The 12,499-nt window shown below is 34.8% G+C and overlaps 2 protein-coding genes across 3 annotated transcripts in view; both read right to left on the bottom strand.

Annotated features, from left to right (window-relative positions):
- LOC145692843 (neurobeachin-like protein 1) overlaps positions 1-12,499 on the bottom strand; it is a 561,942-nt gene that overhangs the window by 139,281 nt on the left and 410,162 nt on the right. The gene's annotated exons all lie outside the window — the stretch shown is intronic.
- Positions 1,925-6,520, bottom strand: LOC145692888 (cuticle protein-like). The gene is made up of 2 exons (XM_081768441.1): positions 6,370-6,520; positions 1,925-2,593 (listed from the first exon to the last, which is right to left on the bottom strand). Exons 1-2 carry the CDS (start codon positions 6,379-6,381, stop codon positions 2,003-2,005), a joined length of 603 nt encoding a protein of 200 aa, XP_081624567.1. The 5' UTR covers positions 6,382-6,520; the 3' UTR covers positions 1,925-2,002.

The raw sequence follows: 12,499 nt of genomic DNA, 5'->3' as shown, positions 1-12,499 counted from the left end.
AGGAATCAGAACTTTATTTCATGATAAAATTGGTCAAGGATAAGCGAGTAAATAACAGAACTCTACTAAAGGTTAAGAATTGGTTAAGCCTCACAGACTGAATTTGCCCCTACTATCAACTTACGAAAAAAGTTCCGAGATAACTTTGCATAAAAAATAGCTAATTCATGGCATGTGTTTTCTCTTAGGTTTACAAAATTTGCCCTACTGCTTGGGATTGTCAGGAAAAAGAGGCGAGTTCAACTTTAATAACTATTTAAGTTTCTCTATGCCAACATACTCGGGACTCCTGGTTCGATTCGCGGTGGGAAAGTATCGAAAAGTTTGAAGGTCCACATCTTATATATCCTCGATGATGAAAGGAACGCTTAATTCCAATGCAAAGAAACAACCAAGTCGATATGCATATTTGCAGAGCTTATCTTCTTCTTGAATACCTGCCACAGAAAGCCTATAGTCACATTTTGATTAACGTTATTAAAACAATATATTAAAGTCGAGTTTACAGAAGTTTGTACGAATATAAGTGGATTAAAACTTAAAAAAAAAAAAAGGAATAATATTCGTAGCAAAATTGATTCTGCTCCACACGTATTTGCTTAAAACAGTCCTTTACTGTTTTTTTTTTTTTAAATGTTTTACGTCTTTATGCAATATCGAGCTTATGAAGGACAACGTGAACTACTATTAACGTGAACTTCAAATCACAACCGAAGTTTGAAACTGGCGCAGTTGGCGGGTACGCAGACCATTACGCAAGATCAACCCTTAGAGTATGATCTGTTTCCTACTTCAAAGAGAACTGAATTACAGGACTACGTGACCAAACCCGGCTGTATGTACTAATATGTTGGAAAAGCAATTGGTACAATTGTGTATGCCGAGTTAAAGTGCCCAGAACTTAAAAGTAGGACTGGAAGGTCAACAACTATTATCCTTTAGGGCGGATACATATTAATATATACTTTTCAGCAATAACAACCACGAAAAGGAAATAGCGTTTTGAACCTGGACGACATTATCTAAAATTCAAAAATTATTTGTCACTTGAATGTAATATATGTGTAGTTTCATGTACTGTATTTCACGTATTTTATAATGTGTTCTAATGTATTTCGGCACATTCGCAAACGATGTGCAGTTATGACTTACCATATTATTATATATATACAGGGTGTCTCAAAAGTCTCCTGAAATAGGCTAACTCTGTTATTATCAGAGTTACAACAAAATGTATGAGGAAAAACATTCTCCGAATATGTTTTTAATCTAAAGTGAAGATTTTTTTTAAATCGGACGAGCCGTTTGGGCTGTACACTCTTTATGCGCCCAATGTTAAAGGAAAATGCAACGTTGCCATTTACCTAGACCCACAACATAAATGAATTAAGTTACTGTCTTTTACGCTAACATGTCGATGGCCAGCCCCCATGTTAAACATTAACTTCATTCACTATGTTGTGGGTCCAGGTAAATGGCAACGTTGCATTTTCATTTAACATTGGGCGCATAAAGAGTGTACAGCCCAAACAGCTCGTCCGATTAAAAAAAATCTCTACTTTAGATTGAAAACATCATATCTGGAGACGGTTTTTCCCTCTTACGTTTTGCTGTAACTCTGATAATAACAGAGTTACTCTATGCCAGGGGACTTTTGAGACACCCTGTATATATCCTATTCAATAAATACTTCAAAATTATTTTTTGACAATAATACTTTTCCGAGTAAATTAAAGTCAACCACGAATTGAATAACTACTTTAAAAAACGATAAACTGAATCCTTTTTCTTAAAAAAAAAAAAGCTTTGATTAAAATATTATTCTTTTCTTCATACATTGATTATCATCAAAGATTTTTGTCATGCACTTAAGGGCAAGCAAAATATATAGGAACCCTTTTGATTTCGAATCAAATCATTAAAATTACAACATTTACTTATTTATTATCAAAGTCTTTTTTACAGATAAATTAAGCGTTTTGTCACATATTGTGAAGGAAACTTAACCGTAGAGAGGAGCGGCAACTTTGGCAACAGGGGCAGCATAAGCAGCAACTGCAGGAGCAGCATGGACAGCAGCAACTGGGGCAGCGTGAACAGCAGCGACTGGAGCAACTGCCTTAGCAACAGGAGCAGCAACAACAGCCTTGGCGACTGGAGCGGCTACTACAGCGGGTTCTCGGTGGACGACGGCGTTGAAACCATTGACTGGATCAGCAGTGTATTGGACAGTACGACGGGTGCCGTCGGGTTCTACGAGGCTGTAGCTTCCCTGGACAACATCTCCACTTCGGCTTTCTTCTTGAGCCTTGGAATCACCGGTGAGAGCATCCTGAATGCTGTAAGCGTAGCTGTACTGTGGGTTGGGGTCGTAGTCAGTGTCGACAGCAACAGCGGGGGCAACAGCCTTAGCAACAGGAGCGGCGACAGCAAGAGGAGCAGCAACCTTAGCTACAGGAGCGGCGTAGGCCAATGGAGCGGCTACCTTGGCGACTGGAGCAGCGTAGGCAGGGGCGGCGGCATATGTAGCCACGGCTGGAGCACCGATTACTCCGGCTTTAGCGACAGCCACGACGGCTGCGAGTACGAACAGCTGAAAATATTGAAAATCAACATTTTGAGAGAAGAAAACATTTAAAAAATACGTTTCTTTTTTTCAAAAAAATCATCCAACAGTACTGGGCCAAAATTGTCAAATCGGTTTTCCAATATAACAAATTGATTTTTGAAGAATAAACATCTTTCGCACTGAAGTTTCATTGCAACTTTTATATGCCTGTCCGCAACATACAGTATTTTCTAGATTCTATGCCTTCCTAGGATAATTTAATAACTATTTAGAAGATCATATGTGCATGGGAGGAAGGAAGCTGATTTAGAAAGGATAGATATTGCGTCTTTCCCTGCATCAATGAGTTTAACATTGTAAGCTCATATAAAAGAATATTTAAATAGTCTTGAAAAAAGAGATTAGTAAAATCAAACCACTAAAATTTCAGTTCATTTTAAAGAAAAAAGATAAATAATTCTTCATAAATAATGAGCTAAAACACAAAAATGATGCAGACTTAAAACCGTTAAGGAGACCCATCATCAGGACTTATTACAAGTTGGAATGGAATACGTAATCTAAAAACAAAACTTAAAATTGATATTATTTACGAGAGCATATAATAAAGTTTACGCAATACTCGTTAGCTGTTCTTTCTTTATTTTTAAAGCAGTTCACTTCTACATCTTAATAAAGAAGAAAACACCAGAAAAAAAAAAAATAGAAATATAGTTCTAGGGAATTGAAATCTGTATGTTGTTGTTATCGCTCTTTCCACCAGTATGTTGAAAGTGGATTACACATTGAGAGGTTAAATCTACTTTGAATGCACGGGAACGGAGAGATTTCGGCATTATTTTCCATAATTCAAAGTCGATAAGATCTAACTACTGAGTGTTCTGCTCGAAGACAGCTCTTAACCCAATTACCCTATAGTAGCCCTCGTGGGTGTATGGTTAGTGCAAATGTCTTTGGTGTGTGAGATCCCTGTTCGATTTCTGGTATGAGTTCATGTGGATCGAATCCCACGTTAAGCTGTAGGTCCATGTCTCATATAGCCTCAGTGATGAACGGGACTCTAAAACTCAAAATCAACCCTGAGCCACCAGATCAGGGGTAGGGCGGCCAGTTTCTTCCTTTTGTAGTTTTAAAAAAAACTGTTTTGACTAACAGAAAATTAAGAGTAGAAGTGGTGAATTAGGTTTTAAGGTATACTGTGTGATTTAAGGGCCGCGGTGGTTTAGTGGCAGAGCGTTCACTTCTGATGCATGGAGTCCTTGGTTCGATCCCAGCTCGCGCCAACTGAGCTTTACGGTGGACAAACACCGTGTGCGTGCGTTCTCTCGACGTTCTCCCGTTTCCTCCCACTTTCTTTATTCCACCATTTTATTTATTTCTCATCATCACCGTCTCCTATTAGCCTAGCCGGCATATCCGTTGGATATAAAACTTAAATACTTCAATTAAAGCTTCATAAGTGTGCAATTACAGCTTCATTAAACAGGTAGTTACCCTTGTAAATAGCCCTTTGTCATATACCTTTTTGAATCACACTAGAAAGGAATTGGTAATCCTTTCCCTGCCTAACTGGCTTAGAAGTCACACCTAGCTATGCTAGGATAAGTGAGTGCCTTCCAGTAGAACACTCAGAAAGACAGACAAAAGCTGTAACTTACAAAAGAGGATGGTGAACGTATATAAATGAATCTGGTAACTCTATCTCAATTCTAGCTTTGAACTACCCATAATTTCAATAATAAAATCTTTTTTTTTTTTTTTTTTTTTTTTTTAACTTATCATTACTAATCTGTGTTACAGTTTCAGCAATATACCATTCCTTTCACCAAATACGTTTACTTTGGTCATATCTTATTTTTATTTAAGATAAATGAATATGGTAATATCTACTTATTCCCTAACTACTGAATAGAATTTGTCACTTAAATTAATATATACACATTACTTTACGTAACAAATTGTTACGTGTGTTGAGTTGTAATACATATGCTTTGCTTTCTTAGAGGATACATATTTATGGTGAATGTAGAAAACATACTATTGATTTTAAAAACAATGAACTTCGCCGACTAAATTCGATTCAAATATGAACAGTAGGTGGTGTTCAAAAACTTAAAAACTTAACTGCTAAAGTACGGTATTTTAAATTCAGTCAATTCGAATATAATTGATCCTGACATGTTTTTTTATAAAAATTCCCTTACTTAGCAATAAAGAAAAATTCCTCCCCGCTGGTTTAGTGGCACTTGGTCTCGAGTTCAATTCCCGGAAGAACATTGGTCGTATTAGGGTCGATCGGATTTCAACTTAAACTGTAGGTTCAGTCCTATATAGCATCAGCGTTGAAAACGGATGCTCATATTCAATAAAGAAACCTAAACTGTTCAGTAAAAACAGAAGGGAAACGAACAACGTAGTTTGTTTCTTTGAAGATTGTATGTACTCTTCTAAGAAAGTTCAAAAACATTTTTTTTATATTTATTAGTTTGAGAAAAAAATATAGTTTCTTACAACCTTGACGATTACAATCACTAGAAAAAAAAAAAAAAAAAAAAAAAAGGTCAATGAGCAAGAGAACAGAATACGGATACAATCACACTTTTAGTTTTCAGCATAAAGACAACACGAGATTGCAACCTATAGCCGAATGTGAAATCCGAACCAAGTCTTGCTGCCAAGAATCAAACTAGCGTCGTTAAAGGCGAAAAACCATTCTGTGAAAGCAGTGAAATAACAAAATACATTACGGTCTTATTGTCAACACTTTTTTTTTTTTTTAAATTAAATTACAGTTGGTAGCACGTGTCTGCCCAGCAATGATTCTTTAAAATCATTCTACATTTCACTGCTACATATTACAATACTGTTAATCAAAATGTTAGCTACTTTCATAATGAAATAGGACGTAAAGCTACCATCTGATAGCACTACTTGAAATAATTCTTTGAAACAAGAAATAAATTATATGAAAATGAAATTTCAAGTTAAACGTTCCCACGAAAATGCATCAAGGCTAAGGGAAACGGTAGCAATGATAATGAATTAAATGGTGGAACGAAGAAAGTGGAAGAAAACAAGAAAATTCTTAGAAAACCCACGCACCGGTGTCTGTCCACTACAAAGCCCAGGTAGCACGAGCTAAGATCGAACCAGGGATCCTACGCACCAAAGGTGAGCAATCTACCACTGAGTCACAGCAGTTTGGAACAATGAAAATTTTGTAATAATAATCTCACCAAAAGAAATTTAATCCTCAATTTTTAGGTGCAATAACATTTATATATAGTATTGATTATGAATACGACAATATTGTTATCATTTAACTTGGCTTTTACAGTAAAAGGAAGTCTGCATGACGCAAATATTAAGCATTAAGTAATGAGTCTCATAGTTCGATTTTGTTTCGTATTACACATACTCTACTGCTTAACATAGATATCGGCACTGATATTAAATGTTGGGCATACGTAATTTTTCGCTTAAAAAAAAAGAAAAAGAAAAAAGACGACGACACAACGTTTTGTTCAAGAATACTATTGGAAAACGTCCTTTATGTTTCGTAACATTCGTTAAGCCTGCATTATCAATCCAACATACATATGTGAATACACACTGAGCATATTTCCGCGATTCGATCGACGGACAATTCATTGAACATTCAGCAGTGTCACTCACAACGCGAATAAGCCACTATAATTCATCGGCTAGTCACGGAGTCCCTTCCACTTGACAATCACCAAAGCCTCTTGCGAAAGCAAAGCAATGAATGTATGTAATACGGAAGGTTCCACGAAGCCTACCTTGAGGGCCATTTTGTTCCACAAGTGTCTTCTCTTACGCTTATGAGACTACTGCTCCGACTCTTCTGTTCACTACGCTTATATAGCTCTACTCTTACGAGGGAAAAAGTGACCTCCTTCCCTGAAGCAAACAATCGTCCTTGCTTAATAGTACTTGAGGGTAGGCCGTCACAGCATGGGCACATGGGTGGGCGAGGTGATCTAACAGGGGATAATTTTCACCCTTCCCCCTACAACTACTCTCTACTCTCCGTTCACGCTCAAGATGATTCAAACGATCAACGTTTCTCTCAAAACGGGGACACGGGGTTCTCACGGTTCCACTGCGCATTCTGACAAACACAAACATTTTATGTTACCAATATGGAAGATCCCTAAATAAGTAAAATATTTATGTACGCATTTTCTGATATTTTCCTCTGAATGGAAAGATCAAATAAAATGCATTTAAAGAAACATAAGGTTTACATCATGCATTTTTCCTATCTCTCGTGCTGTTATCACGTAATCAGACACGACAGCCTATAGCCCGGGCGGAACCTTCATTAAGTGCAATTATTATTATCCAATAAAGATTTTGTTTGAACGCAACATATGTCTAAAAGAGAAAAAAATGAGATCATCATGTAATCTGAAGCCCATAAAAAATAAATGTGCTTGTGTTTTCTTTGTGGCTTTCTATACGGAGAATAAATTTTAACGCGAATTAAATAATTAAAATATACAAGATGAAAATGATACTGAAATACATTAACGAACTATAACCAATTGGAAGATAGTTACCATTCCTAAATGCAAGAGTGATGAATTAACAGTTCGATACTAGACTTTCTCACTTTCCTTATTTTCCTATAAAAATGAAATCTTACACTATAAATTCAAAGATTTATTACATGTATACATAATAGTTCAGATTTTCCACTACTTCCTTGAATTCCAATTAATAACACTCGAAAAAAATATGACGTCTATTATATATAATATTTTACTAAAGGAACTGATAAATAGTTAAAATTCTTTTCTTTTAGTCTACAGGTCTGTGGGAAAAGTTTATGAAGTCGTAACATTATCGGACCTCGATATTTCATGCATTTTTAAGATCTTGAATGAAAGCATTGGCTAATTAACATTGGACAACATTGAAAGTATGAAATTATCTTTTACCAAGTGTCATATTGTTCATTATTATTGAGTTATACGTTTTAACTAAAATTCAGAAAATGAGTTAGTTAACAGCGTAACCAAGAGCGTATTGTGCAATCTGCGTTGCACGTAGCTAGAACTAGCAATGACTTATAATTAGGTAATATATATAAAATATTACAGCAGTAGATAAAAAATACTATTTTCATGCTTTTTTAAATTACAATGCTGTTTTATTAAAGTGCTTTTCTTCTTCTTCTTCTTCTTCTTATTATTATTATTATTATTATTATTATTATTATTATTATTATTATTATTATTATTATTATTATTATTTTAAAGTCAAATCTCGGAACTAACTTTCATACTATCTACAACTCTGAAATTTTGCACAGATATGTAAACCCGATGACAATACAAAAATAAATTAGTAATATTGTTGTTTACTAACTACATATCCTATACCGTTATGCAACCAAAAATACTTCAGGTTTTGGCAGTACAGTTTAACATCTAGGGGATCTTCGTGATTTAGTTTTACTTCACAGTGAAACTATAACCGACTACAAAAAATGATTGGATGTGGAAACTTATTGATGATAATTTAAAAAAAATCAAAAATATACTTTATTTTAAAACTTACACACAAAATTAAGCAAATCGTACCCAAAAAAATCTGTTTTCAAAGAAATTATTCTTTAAAGAAAATATTCTATCTATCCACGACTTAAAAGAAAATCATGGGGAGCGTTCTCATACTATATATATATAATTGATAAATTCTTCAAATCTGATATTAAGCCTTTCTAACACTCTCGTATTATTGACATAAATTAAGGTATACTTACATGTAATCTTGAATGAGAATTGAATAATTTATAAATTGGTTGAATATGAGAACCCTGCATAAGTATGTAGGGAGAAATTCTTTAAAGATATTTTACTTTTCTTGAAAACAATTATTTTTTTTTAATTTTAGGAGACTTAATTTATTTCATTTGTAAATTTTCTAAGGAGAAAGTATGTTTTTAAATTGTTTTTTTTTATCTATTTTTTAGTCATAATTAAATCGATTTAAATTTTTGTGCTTTCGACATCTATGGCCACATAGCCCATTACGTATGAGGGATGACGTTCCTTGTCGAGCACTCTATCCGGGGAAAGGGAAGGAAGAAAGGATTGGGAAAGGAAGGAAGTGTCCTGGGACCTATAAGTTAGGTACCACCCCGGCATTTGCCTGGTGTGAACGAGGAAAACCTTATTCAGGATGGCTGACCTGAAAAAGCTTTTTACATTTTTTTTTTTTTTTGACAGTGCTCTCACCGAAGGCTTGAGCGTTAGTGATTACGCTATGCGGAGCCACCATAATTAAATCGAATCTACACTATTCGCTTTATGATTCTCATGTTAGGAAACTTCAATTAAAAAAATGGTATTTAATGATTTATTATCGTAAGGCAAAACGGGAAGTCCGGTTTCGCCTTAATAATTTTCACATATTGGTAGCTCTCCTTGAGCAAAACTAAAGGTAATTAAAATTTTCGAAAGAAGGATCATGGAAAAATGGAAAGATTTATTTAGAAAGAAGATAAAAACGTAATAAACTTGAATTCAGGACTAGAACTGATCAGTGAGATGAATTATTGAAACACTATTTATGGCAAATACAGAGCCCACTATTAACCGCTTATTTTCCTTCTACTTCTTTCGAAGGTCAGGAAATCCTCATGTAATCTACTTATGTTAGATCTACTAAAGCAGATACGATCTAAAAACGAAGCTTCGATGAGCATACTTTTAGCAATACACGCTGAAGACATCAAAAACATTAAGTGGAAACACTTCAACAATTACCTTCGTATTTTGAAATGTAGGTAGCTTGCGTAGGGAAGAAATATCTCTTATGCAGTATTTAGTTGTTATTGCTTATTGTATCCATCTGAAAGATAAAGAGTAAGACGTATCTTCTGTTTTGAATTTCTAATACTTAGTTTCCTATATGAATAAAACAAAAACAAATCACACTGAATCTATGAATGTATTTGCAAGCCTACCAACATAAAGTTCGTAAGACGAAACGGAAAAGAGATTACCCTGAATATAGGAACTTCTGGTGTGTAAGTGGTAGGAAAAAAGTACGAACTGGGGACTGTAAGCACTAAATATTTCTGCTATTATCAATGTTCATTTGATTTGATTTATTATTCATACTGTACATCAAATTACCTGTATGTTTGACTACTGAGTCTTCCTTGTTTCAGATTATTATCTGTAACGATGTTTTAAATTGAAGAATTTAGTAAAAACAAAATTAAAGGGGCCGATTAAACATAAAAAGAGTATGTAGGCTTCTGTACATGGTAAGAGTATTATTCTTTCACTGTCATAAACTATGTCCTAGATTATAAAGTACTTGTAGTTCTCGGTTCGATTCTAGCTCGTGTCAAGTAGGCATTGTGGTGGACACACACCGTGTGCATGGGTTTTCTCGAAGTTTCTCTGTTTCCTCTCACTTTCTTCATTCCATTATTTCATTCTTTCTCACCATCTCCTTTAGCCTAGTAGGTGTAACCACGGAACATAAAACTGAAAGATTTCATTTTGTAAAAGTTATTAATATGTCAATGAAAAATATTGATGAGAAATTAATTTCAAATTACTTAAGAGAGTGGAATGGAAAGAAATACAAATATTAAGTCTATTACAATTGTGTGCATCGCTGGTTGCATTTATATTTCAGTTTTTCATTAGACATACCTCCTGGTATTCCACGTTGGAATCCCCTGAAAAGATACCAAAACAAAGGAAAACATGTTGCCTGAGAGAGAAAGAGAGCCGATACTGAAGAGTTTTGAGGCAGTAAGTATTTTTAAAAACTGCACTGACCTTAGCATAAGATTGAAACACGAAATTCTTTTATATTTTGATACCGTAGTTCCTCTGTTCTACCCATAATGAGTATTTAAGACCAGAAACGCACGCAGGATTTTTCCCTACTCGCAAGAGAGGGGAGGGAAAACTGATGCACAAACGAAGTCGCAAACACACACACACGACGCAAACAATATTATTCACGTAATATATTGTAATTAAAGTTGACGAGTATTGAATTACTTTATTAACTACAGAAAATATATTAAATACTCTAGTGAGTGAGTAAGCAAATTTATAATGTTTGGGCATGTATTCCAAAGAGCAAAATCTCTTTCGAAAATCCAGGATGAGGATTGTCCCCTCTTACTCTCCGCTGCGGTGATCTATGTTTAGGACTATACTATAAAATCACTGTAATACATAATCTGGCGTCTCTCAATCAGAAAAGGATGGTGTCTGCGGGTCATTAAACTATAATGAGCCCGCCTGGATTGCTGACCGCCGCTGCTAAAAACTTTTCTACACTACCATTCAAGCTTCCTTCCAAAAACTTTTGTGTGGGGTCAGGATCAAAATGTGAAGGGGCTGGACTGGATAGCAATTCAATTTTTCTTAGCTCCGGGAGGAGATCGACTGTCCAACTCCAGGAGGCCAAAGTCCCCTTTTTAAAAAAAAAAAAAAAAAGTCTAGAAGAAACACTACTACCACTAGACGCATGTTTGTTCGTTGCCAGTTTGTGTTTGATAAATGTATTCTCTTCTTCCAAGCTGCTACGACTGACTCACCTATCAATTGAGTCAAGCACTGCCAAAGGGAGGAATTTGCAGTTACAAGTACTAGAGAAGCTAAATATTTACCAACTGCCAAAGTGGCTGCAACCAATAGGGAACAATATGGAAAGATACCAGTAATGCAGATACAAATGCGGTCTCCAATGTTAAGAAATAGATGCTCCCTGTCACATGCTCAATCTTAGTCAATCCAGTGGCAACGCACAATGCAACTGGAAATGTAAAACTCTCTCTTTATTTCAGTTTTTTTAAATGAATTTTTAGTGATGCATCAATAATGTTTTGCGCTCAAGAGCAAAGCTTTATTATTACTGATACACTATTTTAATACTTAAAACAAATCTTTAGTCTTAAAAAAATATCCGGTTACACAACCATGCAACACCAACCCCTCCTGGAACACTGTAGTATATGCAGACGTAATAACGATATCTTTGTTTCATCACATTTGGCTTGCGTATTTGTATACTGAATTAGTCTATGGTTTAGTGTGGTGTGTGTTGTCTGTTTCCCCGCAAAACATCCTCTTCTGTCTAAGTTTTTACTGTTAGACTGCTATGAAAAAAGAGAAGAGGAAAAAATAAGCATGAGTTGAAGAAAAGACTGTTAGTAGTAACAGTTAATTCTTATTAAAGATTCTGATATTTAAAATTTTATAATTGTATGACGTTGGGAAATGAGTTAAATTAAGGTTGGAAGGTTTGAGAACAAGGTTGAACTATTGGAAGTTAAAGAAAAGCATGTAAAAATAACTGAAAAAAAAAACTTATTTTTAAATTACAGTTATTTCAGGACTAAACTAAAATTTCTGGACGCTATTAAAAACCACATCACAGATTGTACTCTAATAGACTTTAAAGTCATTCTAATTCTTTTCTTCTCTCAAAAAATAAATTCTACTGAAACTTGAAAACGAAAACATTAAAAAATAACGGAGAAGGAAGTTATTATTTCCAAGAGGATCCTATGGATAAGGTTTACTGCCTACTTTTCTTTTTAACAGAGGGCTGCGGTGACTCAGTGGTACATAGTTCACCTCCTTCGTTTGATCCAAGCCTGCGTCATGTGGACTTTGTGCTGGTCAAACATCATATGCGACGATTTTCTCAAAATGTCTCGTTTCCTCTCACTTTCTTTATTTCATCATTTCATTCATTCTCATCATCACTGTCTTCTTTAGCTTACTTGGCATAACCGAGGACGTAAAACAGAAATATTTCATTTATTTTTTCTCCTTCTGTCAGTCTTTCAACAAACAAATCGAAAAATAAATAAATATTCAATTTGAATGAACATCTTAATGAAAATGTTCATGATTTTAA

The sequence above is a fragment of the Thermobia domestica genome, chromosome 1 (assembly GCF_964235325.1).
Source record: "Thermobia domestica chromosome 1, izTheDome1.hap1.1, whole genome shotgun sequence".
NCBI lineage: Eukaryota > Metazoa > Arthropoda > Insecta > Zygentoma > Lepismatidae > Thermobia > Thermobia domestica.
Note: the sequence above shows the minus strand (reverse complement) of the source record. Positions and strands in the feature narration are given on the sequence as shown.